Source organism: Protopterus annectens, chromosome 6.part1, assembly GCF_019279795.1.
Source record: "Protopterus annectens isolate FY-2018-M chromosome 6.part1, PAN1.0, whole genome shotgun sequence".
In the NCBI taxonomy this organism is placed as follows: domain Eukaryota; kingdom Metazoa; phylum Chordata; order Ceratodontiformes; family Protopteridae; genus Protopterus; species Protopterus annectens.
This window is the reverse complement of record NC_056738.1, coordinates 260,736,671-260,758,625: the sequence shown is the minus strand read 5'-3', so window position 1 is coordinate 260,758,625 and position 21,955 is coordinate 260,736,671. Positions and strand designations below refer to the sequence as shown.

Genomic DNA, 21,955 nt, shown 5'->3' with positions numbered 1-21,955 from the left:
AGAAATTAAATAAACATTTATTGATGGTGTACACCTCAGGAATGAGATTGTAAGAAAATAAAAATAACAATTGGCCACAATATTTTAACTGCCTTATTGAATGCATATCTAAATATTGGCCACATAGGTTCATAGGTTCATAGGTATGTACAAGACTAATTACATTGGTGGGCCATTTTAAGTCTAGTCAATTTCCCTTTTTGCACTTGAAATAACCTATCTCATCTGGTTATAGATCGACCTTACCTATCCTATGGTAGATAATTAAGTATTACCCTTAATGATAATAACTGGCATCATGCCATAGATAATTTGAGGGGACCCATGCATGGGATAAAGCCTTTAGGAGCTGCCTGTGTCCATTAGTAGTACAACAGGCAGTCCTGGGGTAAATTTTGTATTTCCTATCCATAGATCTATGCTGTACTTGAACATGAACATGGATGAACTTTGTTTTATGTGGATGGGGAGTCTGTTCTACACCAGTGGCATCCTCTGCAAAATATACTTGTCCTAACAAGCTGTTCTATTAATGTTGTATAAGAGGTGTAGTTCCCTAGGTTGTGTATTTTCAATGCTATTTGACTTGCTGATGTATAGTAACTCCACTAGTAATGGGTTGGAGAATGCCTTGTATGCCTGACATAAGTCACCTCTTAGGATACTGAGTATAGTGTCAGGGGTTTGAGTCGGTCCATGTAGAACATGTTGTTTAGGCCTTGTATCCTTGTTTTGAATGGTATTATATGTGGGTGTTTCAGTTTTTGCATGAGCCTAGACAGATACATGACAAAGGGAGCATTATATTCAAAGATTGGCCTACAGGGGGACACTGGCACCCTAGATCTAGACACAGTCCCTTTCTTTATAAGCTGTGCAATATTTACATATAGTATAAAAGGACGTTCTTACAATAGTAGACACAGGTTGGTCAAAAGTTAGATCGCTGTCCACATAGGTTCCCAAATCCCAAACAACTAGGTCAACTCTAAGGGGCATATTGTCAATGTGGTAGTTCCCTGGGATAGATGACTTCCCAAAGGATACAATAATGTATTTTTGACATTTAGTTTCAGTCCATGATTTTGGCACAGGTTAATCTTTAGAGCCTCAGCATATGATGGATTATGTGTTTTATGATGGCCTTGGAGATGTGTAGTGTGTGGTGTACTGGTGACATTTTTGCTGTCGGAATATACTATGTGTGACATTTTTGCACCCAAGGATATTAGATATGTACATATCTCACACACTGTGTTATGCTAATTGAGTAATAAATGATTGTCAGTTTGAAAAACTGAAAGGCTGCCAGCCCAGCTAAATAGAATTTTGTAAATAATTCTATGTCATTGTAAATATTAATATAATCCACAAGCTGTTTTACAAATGTAAGAAAAAAAATGTAAGAAAAACTGTGTTATATGTTCTGAACTTCAAAAATGTAACCACAGTGCACCCTGCTGGAAGAAAGCCGATAAAGTAAAGCATTTTATGACTGTTTGATTTCAAAGCTCGGTGACAGAATGTCTGGATGAAATAATTTTTCTGTTATTTTGAGACCAGAGTTAATTGCTAGATTTTACATGTATAATGTCTTTTATTGCTGGGGCTTCCTTACCAGGTACAAGCTTACTAAGAAATGTTAATTTAGAGTTTCTGGTAGCCTGGGAACCAGAGAAGTGTCACGAATGATGTAATCTAAAATTAGTCAACAGTGATGTATTATCAATTTAAGAGATCTGAGAGAGAAAGAAATAGCATTTTGCATTTGTCTTCAGAACTGACAACATCACCAGCATTTGCTTGCTCTGTATGTAAGATCTTAGACTTTAGTATTTCTCTTAGAAATGCATAGAAGATTAGACAAGCTGTTTTCTATATTTATGTCAGACTATTCCACAGTATTATTTTAAGCATTTCCCTGTGATCTCTGAACTCTTGACTAGCACTGTGTTGAACTGAGAAGATTTGTCTTGTGTTTTTATTATTTATTATTAAATATTTTAAAACATTCAACTGTGGCTGTTTTGTGCAGAGACAATTTAAGCTCTAGAGTACTTGCATGTATTTAGTGATACTGTACTTAGCCACTCCAACAGCCTTAAAAGTTCTGGTCACACTTACTGTTTGGATAGCAATAATATTGCAAAGTAAAATTGGACACCCTTTGGTATGGACCTTATTAGTAGCTGATATTAGTGGTTGGTGGCAGTAATTACTACCTTAGAGTCAGGGTCAAAAGGGGGCACAGCTGGAGAGCCTGTGCCAGCCTTCCCCAGCAGTGTCTATGTGTTTGTATATAAATCAAATCTTAAAGTGTGTGTGTGTGTGTCAGCTACTTGGGCAGGGACACGAAGCACTGGTTGGACAGAGAGAGTGCTGGAGGTTTTAACTTGACCACTAGGCTGAGATCTGGACCCTATAACTGTGCCAGTAGGGAGTCTTATTGGGGATCTAGAGAGAAAGGGAGAAACCAGCCTCAGACTGACTGTGACCATCAAATAGAGCCACAGGTATGACTATGACTGTGTACCTCAGATGTTTAATTGTGTACCTCAGATGTTTAAATGTGTTCAAAGCATTGAATAAATTAACAAATCACTGCCACCCAGGAATGTATCATATTAGCTCACTGCTGTCAGAATACAGTCTCTAACCCTCTGCAACACCCCCCCCCCCACACGCACACTCACCTCTCCACTTTTTAGCTCAAGAATCAAGGAGAAAGCTAAAATGTATGAAGGGACAAAGGACCAAAATCAGAGATAAATACACTATTATATACTTAAAAAGTTGATAGAATAACAGACTTTGCATTCGTATACTTTTTTTCTGAAGGCAAAGTCTGAAATTTGCTCTTTTTGTGAATTTAACACTCATCTCCCTCCTTTCCCACCTTCACACTTATCCTTTTACAATTGACTCACTTCCTCTTGAATTCATCTGTGAATTCTCTCTCCACCACACAGTCAAGTAGTTCATTCAATGGGTCTGCAATCCTCTATGTGATAAAGTACTTTTAGAAATCCAGAATGTAATTAGATACTAGAATCTGTTGCCGATGTTCCTCTCATTCTCCATCTCTTCTTTGCATTCAGAATTATTTTCTAGCATGTCATTGGCATGATCTTGTGGCAACAATATTATGGCTCCTTGTCTCTTCTGACCTTGGATCTATAGTTCATCTAGCCTCTGGTCAAATCCTTTCCCATTCACCTGACTTATCCTTCTGGTAGCTTTCTTCTGGATTTCTTCCAATAGCCTGATGTTCCTTTCCTTATATGGTCTCTAGAACATGCACTTACTAATCACTCACAACTCAAGGTGTGGTTTGATCATGTCCAAATAGAGTGGAAGAATTCTCTGTTGCTTTTGGAATATTACCCTGAGAATCTATTCATTAGTTCTGTTTGCTGATGCTTCTCTTCTCCCTCTTTCTGTTTTCCACTGGTCCAATCCAGGTGTGATCAACACTGTTAAATCCATTTTATCTTCTGTTTCCATCTGTTCTAGTTTTTGGCCTAAGTCTCATATTTAGTATCTGTTTACACTGAAACCTCAACTGCAACCCATTTACCCCCTTGTTCAGCCTTTCAAAGTTCTTTTTGTCTAGACCCGTCCACCCATCTATCACTACTGCATATATCTTTGTGCTATCAGCAGAGAGGCTGGCCCTGTACTCTTTTTTCTCAGATATACCTGAGACAAACACACTGTAGAGTGGCATACATCAACTTGCCAGTGTCAGTTTCACTGAGTCACATTCCACCAAAATAGTTCCACTGAAAACTACTTTCAGCAAACAAAAATGAAAACATTTTGCAGGATGCAAGCCCATTTCTACCTTGATGTAGACAGAATTTCATGCCATCCTAACTTTATGTAACAGACTCCATGGTTGCACAACAGTGGGATAATGATTTCAGGTTGGCTGAAAGTGTTTTTCAGCTGAACTGCTTTGGGAATGGAACTAAATGAAATTGAAGTCATCCCACTGTCAAGTTTATCTGAAGAGAACTGAACTCAGAGTAGGCCCATGTACTCAACTACTGATTTTTCAAATTCCCAGCGTTGCCCTTCTCACCACAATCTTCTGTGTCATATCATTCAACCATGCCATAATCCATTTCCTCTTTGTTGGTCCTTTCTCCAGTCTCTTCAGCTCTCTTAATAGTCTTCAGTGCGGGACCTAATCAAAGGCCTCTCTGAAGTCCAGATAAACTACTTCCACTGGTAATCCCCATCAAATTCCTGTGCAACACAGTCATAAAATTGCATCACATTAGATTAATAACTTATTCTGGCCATAATTCCATGTTAGTTACTGTCATGGAGATTGTGGTTCTCCAGAAATGCTACCAACTTTCTCCCAGGGTTCTTTCCATGGCTTTCCCTGCTATTGTTGTTAAGATACAAGCCTGCAGTTCCATTGATTTTTTTTCTCCTCTCCCAGAGTGGTGCCACACTTGCCATCGTCCAGCCCCTTAGCACTTCAGTACTAGCTGGTGATCTGTTGAAGACCTGTTGGGGGGGTATGACAACACAATGGCTAGAGTTGTTGGACTTTGGGAAGCATTCCATTGTGCTTCATCCACCCTAAGGCTAGATATTTACTACAGATCCTCCCCCTTCTTTCCGGTATCTGCCCACTCTTTTCCCCATTTTGTCATCCTCCCTACCAGCATTAATTTTGCCCCTTGCTTTTCTTTGTGAAGTCTGAAACAAAATAATTTTTTAGTATCGTTGCTTTTTCACAGTTTTCTGTGATCTTTATCCTATCTTTCATCAGCCTAGACAGCCGTGACCCTCATTTCTGTCTGCTGTGCACCTAGAAACTATTGCTTTCTTTCTTGATCACTTGTACTAATGCCAGTTTAGCTTTAGTCATTGTTACCCTCATCATCTTTATTGCCTTTTTACTAACTTCCTATTTTGTACATCCTCCTCCTCCTCCCCACCCTTCTTTTCCACCTCTTGCAGGCCATATCTTTTTCCTTAATTGTTAACCTCACATTCCTGAGAAGAAACATTGGCCTTCTCATTTTGCATTTTTGTTTCTTTCTGACATCTATGTCCATAGTCCCAAGTACTTCATCCCTGACCCATACCCATAGATTGTTTACTTCCCTGATTTTCTTCCAGTCTCCCAACTTATCCTTGACAACCTCCCCCAGAACAACATAATTCTTTTTATAAATCACATACCATTATTTTTGTCTTTTTATTTTTATGTTCACCCTACTCTAACTCACACAATTCCATGATCCTATTGGCTAACAATGTTTTAACTTGAGCATCCATAAAACTGACTACATTGGATAGGACTGCATCAAAAATGGCTATCCTTTCTTCTGTAGTTCTGTATCAGCTGACTAAGCCTGTCATGGCCAAAGACCTCAATCATCTCCAAGTCTGTCTCTGTCATGGAACATGGAATATCTTAACCTACTCCAGGGCATTTCATATCCTCCATGAATGTTACTTTATTTATTCTATCTCATTGTTTTATTCTCTCCTGTAGCCTGCATTCCTCTCCCTTGTTGTATGTGGAAAATGTTACACTACACAAATCCTCTATTCCACATTCCTTTACTTTAACATCAAAGAAAACTTTCACTATCCCATGTTACTGTGATACTAACAATATCCAGCCATCCCCTCCTGCATCCTTGTGTGTAGCTCCCCATAGTCCTACCCATGCTCCTTGCACTACAGAGTAAGTGTAGTCAGAGATTCTCTGAATCATCCATGCTTGTTCATCTGCTGTCTTCTGTCCCTCTTTCAAGTTTTGGTTAACTGCTTAAACACCTACCTCCCTTACTGTCTTTGTCTTTTTCCTTCCTATATTCTAACCTATTTTAAAAGTACAGTCATGGAGAGGTGCCTTTCCATCCCAGCACTAAATACTGCTGTCCTATCTGGGCTAAAATGGAGCTTGCCCCTCACATGGAGTTAGTCTTTCTGCCAGGTCTTCCTTCATCCTCCTACCTGTCCAGGTCTTTCTCTCTTCTTCATTGCTGTAGCTAATCACTATATTTGCTCTATGGGAATCTGACATTTACCTCACTGGTCCTATTTGCTGCCATCTTAGCTGTCACCTCTTACAGATTATCAATGCCTTTATGCACCACAACATTTGTCTACCCTTTCCTCCTTGTTGATCATTTACACACTTCCTCCCATGGGTTTTAGCTTAGAACAGGATTCAGTAAAATCTGTTCTGTCTCTTTTATTACCTGTCTGGACACCTAATTCCCTTTATGGTGGATTGTCAATCATCAAGACCATCTTCACTTTCCCCATACTAGCTATCCTCCTTATGCAACGACCCACCTTACCTGTAAACCTTTCCATCTCTACTTCTATGAGTCTTTCTCACTGTCTGTGCTGTTTGCCTCACTATCCTAGGCATATACAAGCTCTTTCTTATACCTCCTGCATTCTCTTTTGTCCCCTGCCTCTCCTGTCTGGTTGAGTGTCCTTTCCTGCCCACTTTCCCTCCGCTCATCTTTTGATGCTCACTCCTGTTTGGCCACCCCTGAGTTTAGTCCCCCCTTCCCTCTTATTATGGCACCCCTGAGTTTAGTCCCCCTTTCCCCTTTATTATGCTACTCCTGAATTTAGTTCCCCCTTTCCTCCCTTATTATCTGTCAGTAGTCATTGTATTACTCCTGTCTCCTGACTTACTTTTATTCTCCTCTCTTTCCTGGCTGTATTTCCTTCTTTCTACCTTCACTTTATTCTGTGCCACCACACCCACCTATTTTTCTCTAACATCCTCTGCCCATACTTTTGCCTTATGCCTTTGTCACCCTAAGTTTTCATTCCCTATCTTGTCTACATGCCTGCTGTTGCCTGCTCCTGTACAGTCCTTCTCTAGCATTTCATTCCTTACTATTCATTTCAGTAACATGTCTAGCTCCCATATTCTACTATGTGGCTGCTCCATTCTGCTGCAGACCCCATATCTTTCCTTACCCTAAAGCTCTGTAAGCCAAACAGCTCCTCCACATCCAGAGCAACTCATAAATATGTCTCCCACTTTTCTTGCCCAGCCTGTGTTGCTCCTTTCATGTCCCCATTTTTGCATCCCTAACTTTTTTGAACGAAACAAAATAATGTAGTTACCATGCAACCATAAAATATATTTGTATATATATATATATATATATATATATATATATATATATATATATATATATATATATATATATATATATATATATATATATATATATATATATATATATATATATATATATATATATATATTTATATATATATATATATAGATATATATATATATATATATATATATATATATGTATATGTGAACACTACTAAATCTCAAACTTTTGAAATCTTGAAATTCAAAAGCTCGAGACCATGTAGCCGAAACCTCACATTACCGAAAGACCAGCAGCGTGAAATTCAAAATCCCGATGTTAAGGGATTTTGAGTTAGTGCTTCTGGTGTTGCAGTTCAGGTAAGTATGTGAGTATGTGTGTGTAAGTGTGTTTGTGAGGGGCTTTAGTGTGTGTAAGTGTGTGTTGAGACTGTGATGTTTGTGTGTGTGTGTGTGTGTGTGTGTGTGTGTGTGTGTGTGTGTGTGTGTGTGTGTGTGTGTGTGAGGGGCTGTAATGTGTGGGTGTGAGTTTGTCTTGTGTGTATGTTTGTGCAATATTGCAGTTAGAATATTAAAGTAGGGGGGTGTGGGGGACACAGCCCCACACATGGGTGGTGCAGGGGGCGAAGCCCCCCCCTACTTATCTTTAGTGTAGGGTGGTTTGTTTGGTTATGGGGGGAGGCTGTGTATATGTTTGTGTGTGTGCTGTATGTATGTAGTACTTTCGCGAATTTGAATTTCGCGGTTTTAACATTTCGGTATTGTGGGGTTTAGGGCTTATAATCTCGGTATTTTGGGCTTCAGGATTATGTACTTTCGGGATTCAGTAGTGAATCTATATATATATATATATATATATATATATATATATATATATATATATATATATATATATTTAGCGGGGGATGTGGGGGGCGCAGCAAGTTCGAGGTCCGGCATTTTCAACATTTACAGTGTTCGTGATTTTCAACGTTCTGTGTTATAATATAGACCCGATTTTGACATCCTTTTTTATTAACTATAGGGGCTACCCCATTTGTACTGCAAAATTGTAGTCCAAAGTAGCTGATAGTGGTTTTATACAAAATGAACCATTCCATTGCATTTTACTTCATCAGTTCTCAAGTTATCAGTGTTTATTCTTAACGTGTTATCCTTATGCATATCAAGTTTACCTGTTGTTTTATTCATCATTAACTCTTGCCAGATAGGGCTACTGAGGCTTCCAATAGCTTAAGTCCTCACCATGTTTAAATCTGACTCGGGATAAAACTGGGCAGAGAGACTTATACATATTTTGATGGAAAGAATAAAGGAAATGAAAGCTGAGACCATGGAAACAAAACAGTCACAGATTTTATTTCATTACAAAATTTGGCTTAGTTGATGATGAGTTTTTTTTCCTCTAGAAATGTCTATGTCATAAAGATTGTCTGACAGTGCTGAATGTTAAGGTGGTTGGCAGTTAATAAATAGGATTGCTACTATGAACTGTTAATGAGCTGATTCCTGAAGTTCAGGGTTTGATTCCTTCAGCCTCCATTTGCCTAACACGTTACTGTGAGCAAGTTATTTAATAAGACAGTGCTCCCAAGCTGAGCCTGAAAAAGATCCATTAACGGCAGTTAATAAATAAACAAAAGCTGAAATCCAGATATGACTTACTTCAACTAAGTATTAAAGGAAATGTTTAAAAAGATGTATGGAAGCAGGCTACTGAAAAGAAATAACCAGCTGAGAAGTTTTATACCTGAAGATGAATTCTAAGTGGGATGGCTACAGATACATTCCTAATTGAGTTTTTCAGGATCTGTGCTATATACAGGGGCCATGTCAACCATGCAACACCCCCCACACACACACACACAACTATGTCCTTCTCCTCCACTGGGTATTGTGTTTTGGAGTGGCAGCTAAGACCAGCTGTCCCCTTGAATGCTCACACCCATCCCCTCCTGCTATGCTGTCAAGCACATAAGCCATTAATCAAACCCAGGTCCTGAACTCAGGTCACCTGAGTTATATCTCTTTACTACATCCATGTCTTTTTCTATAAGATATTAAAGAATGAATGTAAAAGTATGCATTGATTTGACTGATTCTGGAACTGAATTCAAGACCCTAAAAGTAAAAAAGCTTTTCAGTACATGACAGTAAGTGATATGAACTGCTGTGTTGTTGTGTTGAAAATGTGCTTGACAGTAGGGTGCTTGTTTATCTTGTTAGTCTCAGTGGTATACAGAGAGATATGCAACAGTCCAAATTTAGTGGTTTAAGAATGAAAACACCAGCTTGCAATTTTGTATTTAGGGCAATAAAGACCATTTAACTTCAGTGTGCCTGTTGTAGTGAGTCTGACTTCTTAGTGCACCTGTGAGGAAACAGTATAACTAGATTTGTGTCATTTCAAGCTCACTTAGTGTGTTAGTTACTGATCATATGACTGTCAAACATGTCCGAGTTAAAAAATAGTGACACTCCCTGACAGAAATTCTATATTCTAGCTAATCAACATAAAAGACAAGATTCATATAAATATAGATGTAGATATAGATATATAAATATAATAGCCACCTGATTTTAGGTCAGAGAGAATGAAGTCTTAAGAAACTATCTTCTCAAGAAATTTGTCCTTGTCTGCATCTGTTGAAAAATGCATTTCATTTTTTTTCATTTTTCTTTCACTGTAAGCATATTTTATTTTCTAGGTAACAATTCCTGGAGATAAATCCACGTCTGTTTATGAAAACTGGAAGAAGTACAGTAACAGAACCAGTAGTGTCCATGGACTTATCCCCAGGTGAGAAACACTGGCTCCTCAATTTTTATGCATGGAATGTTTTAGAATGTATCCTTTTAGATCTGATTTCCTTAATAATGTTTTACTATTTATTGTTTGGTGGTCTTTACCTTTCCAAAAATTCTTTATATTCAAGATCAGTTTCTAGTTATATTATTGATCTCTTTCAAGTAGTTTAAGTGCAAGTTTTTTTCAAATTCCTTGCTACATAATAATTACTTTGCCTCAGTTTACACACTTACATAAGCTGGTAGTATTTTTGCAAGCTATTCATTTCTCCCAGGTTGTGACTTACGTACTAGAATATTACATATTATACCATTAGCCTTTGGAATGTGTAACTTCATTGCAGACCAATTATTGCAGTAGCAGTTTTCAAGACCAGTCTGTCCAATGCTGTGTCCATCAAATGAAATGTGCCGCTGGCTTTTAATATTTTATGGAAGAGTATTGCATTTTTTTCATGTAGTAACTGCAATCTATTATTGATTTTTACTGTTCTGTGTAATTCATATAATTCCATAATTGGGGAGCATTCAGTTTTATATTATTCTGTTTCCCATTCTCTGTGATTGCATAGTCCCGAAGTGCATATAAGCAGCAGAGGGGACTTGCGGTAAAGCTGCCCACATGTTGGGACTGGGGATTTTTGGTGTCTGCAAGAACACTGCTATTTTATATTGTCTGGTATTTTCAGTGTGGGTAGTCCTTTAGTGAGTATGATGCAGTGGGTAGTAACATAAAGATCAGACTTACAGTGAAGTTGTAATATTTACATAAGAAAGCCTTTACCCCTTAAAACTTCTTTAGTCCTTGTCTGTTGGATGGCTTGGTTAATAAGAAATAATATTAATTGTCCATCATATTTTTCATTATGGTGAATAAAATAATTTTTATGTTCTAATGTTATATAGTACTTGATATGCATATGTAATGCACAGCTCATTTATTTCATAAAAAGAATGATAATATAAGAAATGGAACATAAAAAGAACAAGTGAATGAAATTATGGAGGAAGTTAGAAGTAAAGGATGTGGCTTGAAAGATGAAAACTGAGGAGCCACCGAGTAGGGTTTTCAAAGAGTTTGAAGAGCACATTCAAAGAATGAAAGAGAAGATAATTGGAAATTAAGTGAAAAGAGAAGAATAAATGGAAAAGTAGCATCTTAAATTAAACTAGCAGAAATTATACAGGAGAATACTACTTTTTAAGGTATGAAACACAGTAGAATGTGTAAAAAGAGGTCTGACAATAATCAATTGGGGTGATGAGTGAGGTAAAAAATGCTGAATTAGTTAATGCATTATAAGTTATAACACTGCTCTACATTTTTGTTTAAAGTGTAGATATCTCAAAATCCAAAAACATATTTTACCTTCAGGCATATTGACCCTAAAATATGTTATTATGAAGTTCCAAGACTTTAGAAATGCCGGTGGCATTCACCATGAAAAAATGTGTTCTTCAGTTTAGGAGAAAACTTCCCTGATCTCATTGTTTGCAATATCTCAATGCAGTTACCACAATCTGGAATTAGATCATAAAAAATCAGAGCAACTAAACATGTGCAGTTATTAATTTATTTGCAGAGAAAGGGAGGGATCAGAGTGGGAGCCTGACGCAACCTGCTAACATGATGAAAAGGTATAGAAGTTTAACAGAAATGATTCACCAGGTATAGCTGCAGATAATGAGAAAGATACTTCATGCAAAAAGCTTGATATCCTTTTCCTTTACCAATCTATCACGTGAAAAAAGTTAAACTCTTGGAAAAAATATTAATCTTTGAAGGCTTTCATGTGGTATTACTAGGCCTAATATAACGGGGGACAAAGGCCTAAAATAGGGACAGACATTAAATATTGCTCTTATAAACTTAGAAAGTTGATAGAATAACAGAATTTTTGTCTTAGCATGTATTTTTCTGAAGGATATGAAGTCTGAAACTTAAATGCACTTCATTATTTAGTAGCTTCAGTCCTGCAATCATACCAGTGATTTGCCTGAAAACCACAGATTTTATGAGAACCCGGCCAAAAATATAAGTCAAAAATCTGGGCAGTTGAGAGGTATGTTAAGGATTAAAAGCTACATGTACAACATGATCTTGTTGATATGAAATGAAGTGAGACTCAGCACTCCTAGGTGGCTAGCTTACAAATGTTCTAGCCATAACAATGGCATTAGTATTTCCTCTTGTAAGTCCTTTCAACTTTTTTTGGAAATATTATCTAGCATCTTACTGGCCAGATTGAAAAGTATATCTTGCTTTTGCCCTGATTCACTATTTCTTATTCTCAGCTTCTTTAGTGAAATTATGTATTTCAAGGAAATCCTTTATACAGCTTGTGATGCAAGGTGTATTACTAATATATATATATATATATATATATATATATATATATATATATATATATATATATATATATATAAAGCAGTAAAAAACAAACAGTGCTGGCAAGAGTTACCTCCAACAACAATGAAATGAACAGTAAAAAACAAAGCAGGAGGTAGCAGCCACGGCTATGTAGAATAACAGCTTTATTAGTAAAATTAGGTGAGCGTTTTCATGGCACCAGCCACTTCATCAAGTGGCTGGTGCCATGAAAGCGCTCACCTCTTTTACTAATAAAGCTGTTATTCTACATAGCCATGGCTGCTACCTCTTGCTATGTTTTTACATGCACACATATACATAAAACCTGTAAGAGTTTTCTTCCATTTTTTGTAGTCACAGCAGCACAGTTCATAAACCATTTCTAAGTACTGTTTCTACTATGTTGTCTACTTGATTTCTTCCTATTAGACTCATAATGTTCAGTATAAACAGTTACTAAGAATTAAATATTTCTTCTCTGTAACTCAGTGCTGTGTACATGTGCTGAAACGCATGCACATGTATGTATGGACTAACTCTTGAGGCAGTAAATAAGGGCTGCATTTATAGCATTTCAGACACGTCCTCTTTTTTAAGCAACACAGTTTGGTTCTTCTTTCAGCTTTTCCCAGTTAGGGGTCGCCACAGCGGAACTCCGGTCCGCTAATGATTGGCAGTAGATTTTTACAGTGCCGAGTTGCCAGCTCGACACCCAACCTTCAATGAAGGCATGCCCATTCACGCATGTCTTTTGAATGCCACTCGACCACAGGGAGGACATGCAGACTCCACACAGAAGACACTACAGCCGAGAATCGAACGGGGGAACCTCTTGCTGTGAGGCAGCCACGCTACTGCTGCACCACTGTGGCTTTTGTTTTAAGCAACACAGTACGATGTTAAATTCTGCAAATGCACAACAACTTGATAACTTATTCTGTTCATATATACAAGAGCTAAATCCAATTTCAGAAGGCTGGAAACTTCTACCAGATAGGGTTGGGTAAAATATTAACAAAAAGGGGACAATATGTGATTGCACATAACAAAAAGACTTAAATGTGTACTCGTGCTTTAAAATATCATGTATAATTTTAGAGTGGCGGTAAATATAATAGTAAATTACTTTAGCAGCGTGTAGAAAGATTTTGAAAGCCACAAACATAAAACTTAACTACAGCAGAACATTTTAATTGATCATATAGCATAGCAATTAACAAATAGTGAATTTCATATGTAATGATTAATTTGAAATGACAGTATCCCAGTGATTAGATGACTATCCCAGTGGCTTGATAGGTTGAGTCATGACCTACAATGCAGTAGTTCCTGGGCTTGAGTCCTGAGCAGTCATGCTTTTAGGGGCAGCCACGGTGGTGCAGCAGTTAGCGTTGTCACCTCACAGCAAGAAGCTATGTGGTTCAATTCTTGGCTGGGGTGCTTTCTGTACAGAGTCTGCATGTCCCCCATGCAGTTGTGTGGGTTTCCTACTACATTCCAAAGACATGCAGTGAGTTGCTTGGTCACTCTAAATTGGCTGCAAGTGTGTGTGTGTGTGTGTGTGTGTGTGTGTGTGTTTGTGTGTGTGTGTGTGTGTGTGTGTGTGTGTGTGTGTGTGTGTGTGTGTGTGTGTGTGTGTCTGCGTGAGCGCGAATGAATGTTATGGATGAGCTACTGCAACAGGGCTAGCCACCTGGTGGTAAAAACCTTGGCTCGAGATGATTGTTGCTTTGGAAGTGACACCCTGACCCCATGTGCAAAATGGGAAAAAGGGGTTGAGGATGGATGGAGTATTATGCTGTAATTGCATAAGAGTACAAGTAGGTTAATGGTAATATATGGTAACTTGCAAACAAAAAGGGTTCTGGCTAATGAGAACATGCCGAAACAAATAAGCAGAGTGAATTTTTGTGAACATGCTGTATAAATGATAAATGGCCAATTTTCATGTGTTAAGTGCAATAATATGCACATGCATATTTTTATGATTTGTGACTCCTTACGTAAAAATGGGGAAAACACTGTTTCAAAGTTAACATTGACTTTATAACTTTATTTGATATTTAGAATCATCATTCAAAAGTATATTATACATTCAAATCCTTTTTTCACTATGATATTCAGATCTTTCATACTCTGGGCTTGAGAAATGAAGAACAAGCATTGTTAAAAATGTTCTAAAGTTTACATGTCTGGGTTTGATCAGATTAACTACTACTTGCTATCCATCTTTTTAAAATACCTTTATTAAATTATCACTTAAGGCATATGCAAACATACATTAATATGAAGAAAAACAAATCATATTAACATGTCTCCTGTTGCATACATTATACATCATATATGTCCCTTTCTTTAACTATCATCAGTCCAACATTACATAAATTGCTCATTTCCTGCCTTCCCTGAAACGTCACTCCTCTTCCTGAACATATTTCTGCAAATATTGTTCCCACAATTTCCATGTATTTACATATCTACATAATTTGCCCATTCCTTTTTTAAAGATTCTGCTTTCTCTTACAATAGTCAGTATTTCAAATGTAGTTGGTTTAGACTTCATAGGTTTATAGCTAATTACAAGGCCTGGTACCCCATGGGCTATTTTAAGCCTAGTCAATTTTCCTCTGAAAAGAGAGGATCAAACACTATACTTTTTGTCTGTAAGGTTAACAGCTTAACCATTATACCAACCCCAACCAATATATGAACATTTCCATTTTCTAATATTTGATTTTTTGGCAGCCACCAGAATTAAACTTAACAAGGCCTTACTAGACAATTCAGATCCTGTATCCCAGCTCAAAAAAGAATCACATCCTTTGTTACATCCATTTGCTTACCCAATATTTCTGACAGAGTACTCTGTAGGGACTTTTAAAAGCTGCCAACTCATTACACTCCCAAAACATATGTTCCCAGTAACTTCTTTATCCCTCCATCACACCTCCAACATTTACCATCTACCTGAGGAAAAATTATTTGAAGTTTGCTTGGGGTATAAAAATGACTGTGCAAAAACTTCCAGGCATAAATCCTAAACCTTCTAGACTTTGTTGCATATTTGGGAGCCATATATATTCCTTAAACTGTTTCCTTGTGAATTAATTATCCAATCTCTTTTCTCATATTTTTTAACCTGCTCTGATAGATTCCTATAGTTATCATGCAATATTTTATATGCCCTACTAATTATCCCTTTTTTAATAGCAGCTTCTGTTCTACATTCAACTAAAAACTCTACCAGAGCAGATATTTCACTTAGGATTCCCCTATTTCGTACTCTTTGCTTATACTCTGAGATCAATTATAGTAGGGAAGGCAGTTTCTAGCCTGCGGTCCAAATGTCTTGTTGGTCTCATCTCATTCTATTACCTTTCCTTCTCTACACCCCCTGCAAATTATATATACCACAGCTAGGACAGCTGTTTAATCAAAGTCTTACCTCTGGATACGTACCCAGGGAGTGGCGCACTGCAACTGTGGTACCACTTCACAAAGGCGGTGCCTCCACCGACCCTGGAAATTACCGGCCCATTAGCTTGACAAGCCTTATCTGCAAAGCCATGGAGAGGATCATAATGGACCTCATAAATAAAGACATAGGGAACTTGCAGACTTTGGATCCAACCCAGTTTGGCTTTGTCAAAGGCAGATCATGCCTTTTAAACTTGGTTGACTTTTTCGAAACAGTCACCAAAGCCATTGATGAGGGAAAGGCAGTCCATACAGCCTACCTCGATCTGGCTAAGGCCTTCGATACAATACCCCATTCGGGTATCATTGAAAAACTCATCAGCTTAAATGTCAACCCATACATCACAAGATGGGTTGCAAACTGGCTGAGTGACAGAACCCACAGGGTCAGAGCTGCTGGCGCCATGTCAGACTCAAAGCCTGTCACAAGTGGTGTCCCACAGGGCTCAGTCCTGGGCCCACTCTTGTTTGGCATCTACTTTTCCGAAGTACAAGCAAACACAGGAGGGTTATGGAGCTGACAAAGTTTGCAGATGACTGCAAACTGGGCCATAGTAGAAAACACATCTGACACAGATATCCTTCAGAAGGGTCTCACAGAAACGGATAACTGGTGCCAGAGCCACGGCCTAAAGTTAAATGCCAAAAATGCATAGTCATACCCTTCGGGAAAAACAAGGTTACCCCTAGCTACCAAATAGGTGGCAATCCACTGAGCACAGAAGAAGTTATCAGGGACCTGGGGACCCAGGTTGATAGTAGTCTGTCATTCGACACCCATGTAGCTAAAGTAGTTAGGAAGACCTTCTACATTGCCCACCTTATCATGAAGGGATTCTCATCTAGATCAAGGGAGGTCATAGTCTCCCTTTACTCATCACTCATCAGACCAATGATTGAGTACAATGCCCCATTCGAATGTATCTGACCCGACACTTGCAGCAGCTGGAGAGGCCACAAAAGTTCCTCACCAAAAGGATAAAGGGTCTCAAAAATCTGTCCTATGCTGCCCGACTGAAAGAACTCCAGCTCTATTCAGTCGCTACCGCTTGCTCAGAGGTGACCTTTGCCTAACATACAAGGCCATGTCAAACCCAGATTTGATGAATATGCTTCACCTCAAAAATCTAGATCCATCAGAGCCACAAGGGCGGGAGACTTAAACCTTGACACGGCTATTAATAGGACGTGCTGGAGGGATAGATTCATCACCCAAAGACTCCCTATGCTGTGGAACAAAATCCCGGTACATGTGAGGCAGAGCACCTCGCTGGCCTTGTTCAAGAGAAATCTTGACCAATGGATGGGAGATCGCAGATATACCCCAGGGATTACCTCAGTGTCACTGCTCGACAGAGGCACAGAAAAATAATGGGTATAGTTCCCCATACTAAAGGGGTGGCGTAAGCCACAAAACGATGGGCTAGGCTTGTAAATGCCCTCGGGCAGATAGCCTAGTATGAACCTATGAACCTATGAACCTATGAACCAACTCTGAGATCTCACTACAGTGACAATAAGGGTAGATTTCCCAATCCTTACTGTAGTGTGATCTCCATTTAAAAGCGATGAGTGCTATTAAAATACTTGCCACAGGCTGAATATTAGTAAACCTACTGGCATATCTGCCATGCAACAGAACTGGTACAGTCTATGAGCAGGTAAACAAACAGTGTATGCTTTTAATTCTCACACTACCAGCATCACGGTAAATATTTTGCTTAAATGAATTTTGTCAGTCAGGTTTTGAAATAGAGGTTTTTCGGAAAAGTGGTCTTGGTTATTTAAAGTTCAATGAAACATAAATTCAATAAATGAAATAAGGCATTATATATATATATATATATATATATATATATATATATATATATAGTCTAGATTAGTTGAGCGAAAGTCCGTTTACGCAAATACATAAATGTCGACACGTATTGCGCGAAATGGAACTTATAGAGAAAGTACAAAACTGTGATTTCGGAAATGTTGAATTACCATGGTTGGCCCGTCTGTGGAATAGCTGTATAAGGTAAGTGTTGGATAGTTACGGACTTTAGGGTTAGGGTGCAGGTTAAGGTAAGTGCATAGATAGGCTATGTATGTTGGATTTAGTGTAGGGTTAGAAGTAGGGTTTTGTTAAATGTATGTATGTGGATTATTTATTTTGTTTGTGTATATTTTCTTAGGGGAAGTATGCAGTAGTTATGGACCTTAGTGTTAGGGAGGGGTTAAGGATAGTGCATAGATAGTTGTGTATGTGGGGTTTAGTGTAGGGTTAGAAGTAGGATTTTGTTAAATGTATGTATGTGGATTATTTATTTTGTTTGGATATATGTATGTAGGGGAAGTGTGTGGTAGTTACGGACCTTAGGGTTAAGGAGAGGTTAAGGATAGTGCATAGATAGTTGTGTAAGTGGGGTTTAGTGTAGGGTTAGAAGCAGGGTGTTTGTGCTTTACTTTAGGCTTAGAAGTAGGGCTTGGTTAGTGTATGTATGTGCTTTATTTATTTTGTTTGGGTAGGTAGTATGTAGCGGGTGGTGGGGTTGGCTGAGTATGATAGTTCGACATTTAAAATTTTGCGGTTTAGTGCATTCGGGATAACCGCGGTTCGTGCAATAGGTGTCAGGTTTTATATATATATATATATATATATATATATATATATATATATATATATATATATATATATATATAAAAATAAAACTTCTTCTATTTAAAACAATAAAATAATAAATAAAGTAAATAAAACTCGCAGGCACCAAACAGTTCAATTAAGCTTTCGCTGTTATTAGATGAAAGAGCTTCTTCAGAATAACCAAATTTTCAAACACATACAGTATAATTCAGAGTAAATCACATGTAAGTACAGTAACCAATGAATTAAATCAAAACATTAGTACACAGACCAATGAAATATCAATATAACATTCAAACAGTACCAATGAAATAGTATAAAGTGTGAAACTAATATGAATATGTATATATGTACATGGAATGCATAATCATAAGGGTAAAGTACACCACTCCTAAGAGTTCCATCTTAAAGCACATTTGATGTTGACACTTTCATTCAACCCAGGGAATGCTTCTGAATTCAAAAGCAATCCCTTAGTTCTAGGTAACATTCCCAATCACCAAAAAAACATTCTACTTGTTCAAGAATAATAAAATAAAATTTCTTAAAAAGAAGCTATATTTATATATATATTTGTGTGTGTGTGTGTGTGTGTGTGTGTGTGTGTGTGTGTGTGTGTGTGTAAAGTAGTCTTGCTCCAGCATTGATCCTACTGTGCCTAAACACAAATAACAATTTCTAACTTTAAAATTGACAGAAACAACAGCACTAACTGTATAACCAAGCAGAAATATATAAACTGAAATCTAATTTTGAACTAATCACTCAGCCCATGTCAACACTGATGCAAAGAAAAGCAATATGACAGTGCAACATGAAAACCATCACCCAACAAAGGAATTAAAAGTTGATGAAAAGGTAGGCCTGCAACAATACACATCAAACTGCTAAAAAATCTGAAGGCGCCAGCTGAGCCATTTGAAAAATTAGTCAAGGAAATTGTACAACCCTGCAGAGACATTTGAATCTGAAACATCTGATAACTCCAGGATATTTTAAGTTGCATAAGAATATTTTAATGAGATATGAGAGCATTTGTAGTGTATGTTAGAACTGTATAGACTAACTGGGCATTTCCAGTTTGAAGAAAGGCTGACTGAAGTACTAAAAAATAAGTGTGCGAAGGGCTGGATGAAGTACCAAAAAAATAAGTGTGCGACATCTGCTGTTAAAAATACAGGTAAGATTGCTGTCTATGGAAGGCATGATATTTGATGCAGCACTAAACATTGTAGCATGTAAAAAATGGATGCAAAAGATATTAGAATCACAAATTACAGCTTTATGTGCTATTAAAAGAATGTTTAGAAACTATCCTGAGAAACAATAATGTTTTCTGGTCGATTAAAATGTCACATGTTTATGCTGGTTTAAACAAAATACTGTATAATATGTCATAATGCAAATATATTGCTAAAGAATGCAAGTGAGAAAAATGGCAAAAAATCCCTTTTTAGGGTTCAGGCACTTAGACAGGAAGACATTTTCCTGTGGTACATTTGGTTGGGGATACATGGCTGAAGTGACAGCCAGTTGTAGAGAAATATGGCTGTTGTGAATTCTCTGTGGGCAAAGAGAAGAATGAAGTGCCATGCCCACAACTTCAATAACCAAATGCACAGGAGTAAAATAATGTTCATGGACCATACATCTCAACTGTCCAGATTTTCACAGAATGTCCACATTTTTGCCTCATATTTTGAATCTTTTCCTCATAAAATGTGTGTTTTTCTGGATTTTTCTGTCATATTAGTAAGGAATGAATTCACTAAATAATGACAGTCATTTGAGATTTAGACTTTGTATCCTTCAGAAAATGTATGTTAACACAAAACCTTTTATTCTAGCAACTCTCTAAGTTTCTAATAGCAACATTTAAATGTTGTCCCTATTTTTGTGGCTTTGACCCCCTCACCATTATTTTTTGCCTTTGTCCAGACTTTTTTGTGATAAGAGGTTGAGAGCTATGCCATGGCCCCCAAGGCAATATGAGACAGCAGGCAGTATGCAGGCATCAGTAGCAAGCTGACCAGTGGGGTATATATCACATAGTCAAAGTTACGTAACTTCGAACACCTAATGGTGGAACCATTATGTTCGAAGTTACATAACTTTGATTACCTAAAAAAAAAAAACACAACAGACAACAAAATAAACTGTTGTAAGCAGGGGGCAAGCTCCCCTGCACACCCAACATGGGGGGCTGAGCCCCCCACACCCCCAACTACTTATATATACCAACTCCGAGATCGCACTACATTTAAGTGAATGGAAACCTCTGCCTATGAAGATTTCCATTCACACACTCAAACTTTTACAAATTCAAACTTATGGTCTCAACCATATGTGGTTCGAACTTGTAAAAGTCCGATGACGTGATAGGAACCTGACCAGTGGGCATGCAAGTGTCAGTAAAAATGCAGTGCACAATGGGCAGTACCTTTATAAATGGTATGTGTGGACAATACCTCTTCACACTGTCTAGGAAACATTACCTAAAATGCATACTGGAGCATAAATGTGACTACATGCAGGATTTCCTCCATGCTGTAGCACACTATTACCTGTTATATAAACATGTACTATACACTGAGCACAACGCTCATTACTTCTTCTGCCCCCATGTACTTGGTTATTAAAGCTATGGGCATGGCAGTGTGTGCTTCTCTTTGCCCACAGGGAATTCGCAACAGCCATATTTCTCTGCAGCTGAATGTCACTTCAACCATGTGTCCTCAACCAAATAAACCACAGGGAATGTCTCCCCATATTAGTGAAAATGCTATCCCTTTCCATTCTAACTACATTCTTTCTGTTAATGGAAATAATTATCTAAAATATCCTTCTTCCCTAGTACTACTGATTTCACCAAATTAACTTTCTTTCTATATGACATGTTAAAAGCATTTAATTCCTTCTATTATCCTTTCTATTCCTATTTTACTTTATTCTTTACTTCAGATCATACACCTACAACTTTAATATTTCTTATATTAAAGGGCATCTCCCTAGACTAGTTGTCCCTCCAAAACCTTTACATTTTTTCATTTAACTGTAACCCCACTTTACTCATAATTCTGTTATATAAGGAATCAGTTTCTCCTTCCTTATTGCACATACCACATCATTTGCAGATGAAGAAAATATATAGTAATGTTGTATTTTATTCTATCTCCCACAATCATTCTTGAGTTAAATTTTCAATATCATAATTAGCAAATTAATTACCAGGTTGAATAAAATCCTACTCATTGTATGCGTCTGCCTAATCTCATTTTCCATCTTTATATTTTCCTTAATATCCATTGATGCATTTCCTTATATACGCTTTTTTTATAAATATAATGCACCAGTCCTATCATATTTTCACTGAACCAGTAACTTTAGAGAATCTTTATCATTTCTCTTTGACTCATATTACCCATTATCAATGTTTCATATTATCATGTACTTTTCTTTTTTGTCTTATAAATTCAAGTATTTTTCTTAATATTATCGACAATTCTTGAATGCTTCTTTCATTGTGTATTTCATATATCTCTTG

At 37.5% G+C, this 21,955-nt stretch overlaps 1 protein-coding gene across 1 annotated transcript in view; it reads left to right on the top strand.

Moving 5' to 3' along the window:
- Positions 1–21,955, top strand: part of NAALADL1 (N-acetylated alpha-linked acidic dipeptidase like 1) — a 712,563-nt gene that overhangs the window by 309,152 nt on the left and 381,456 nt on the right. The window contains exon 13 of the mRNA XM_044075363.1: positions 9,835–9,926. Within this exon, the coding sequence (XP_043931298.1) occupies positions 9,835–9,926 (92 nt within the window). The remainder of the gene's footprint in view (positions 1–9,834; positions 9,927–21,955) is intronic.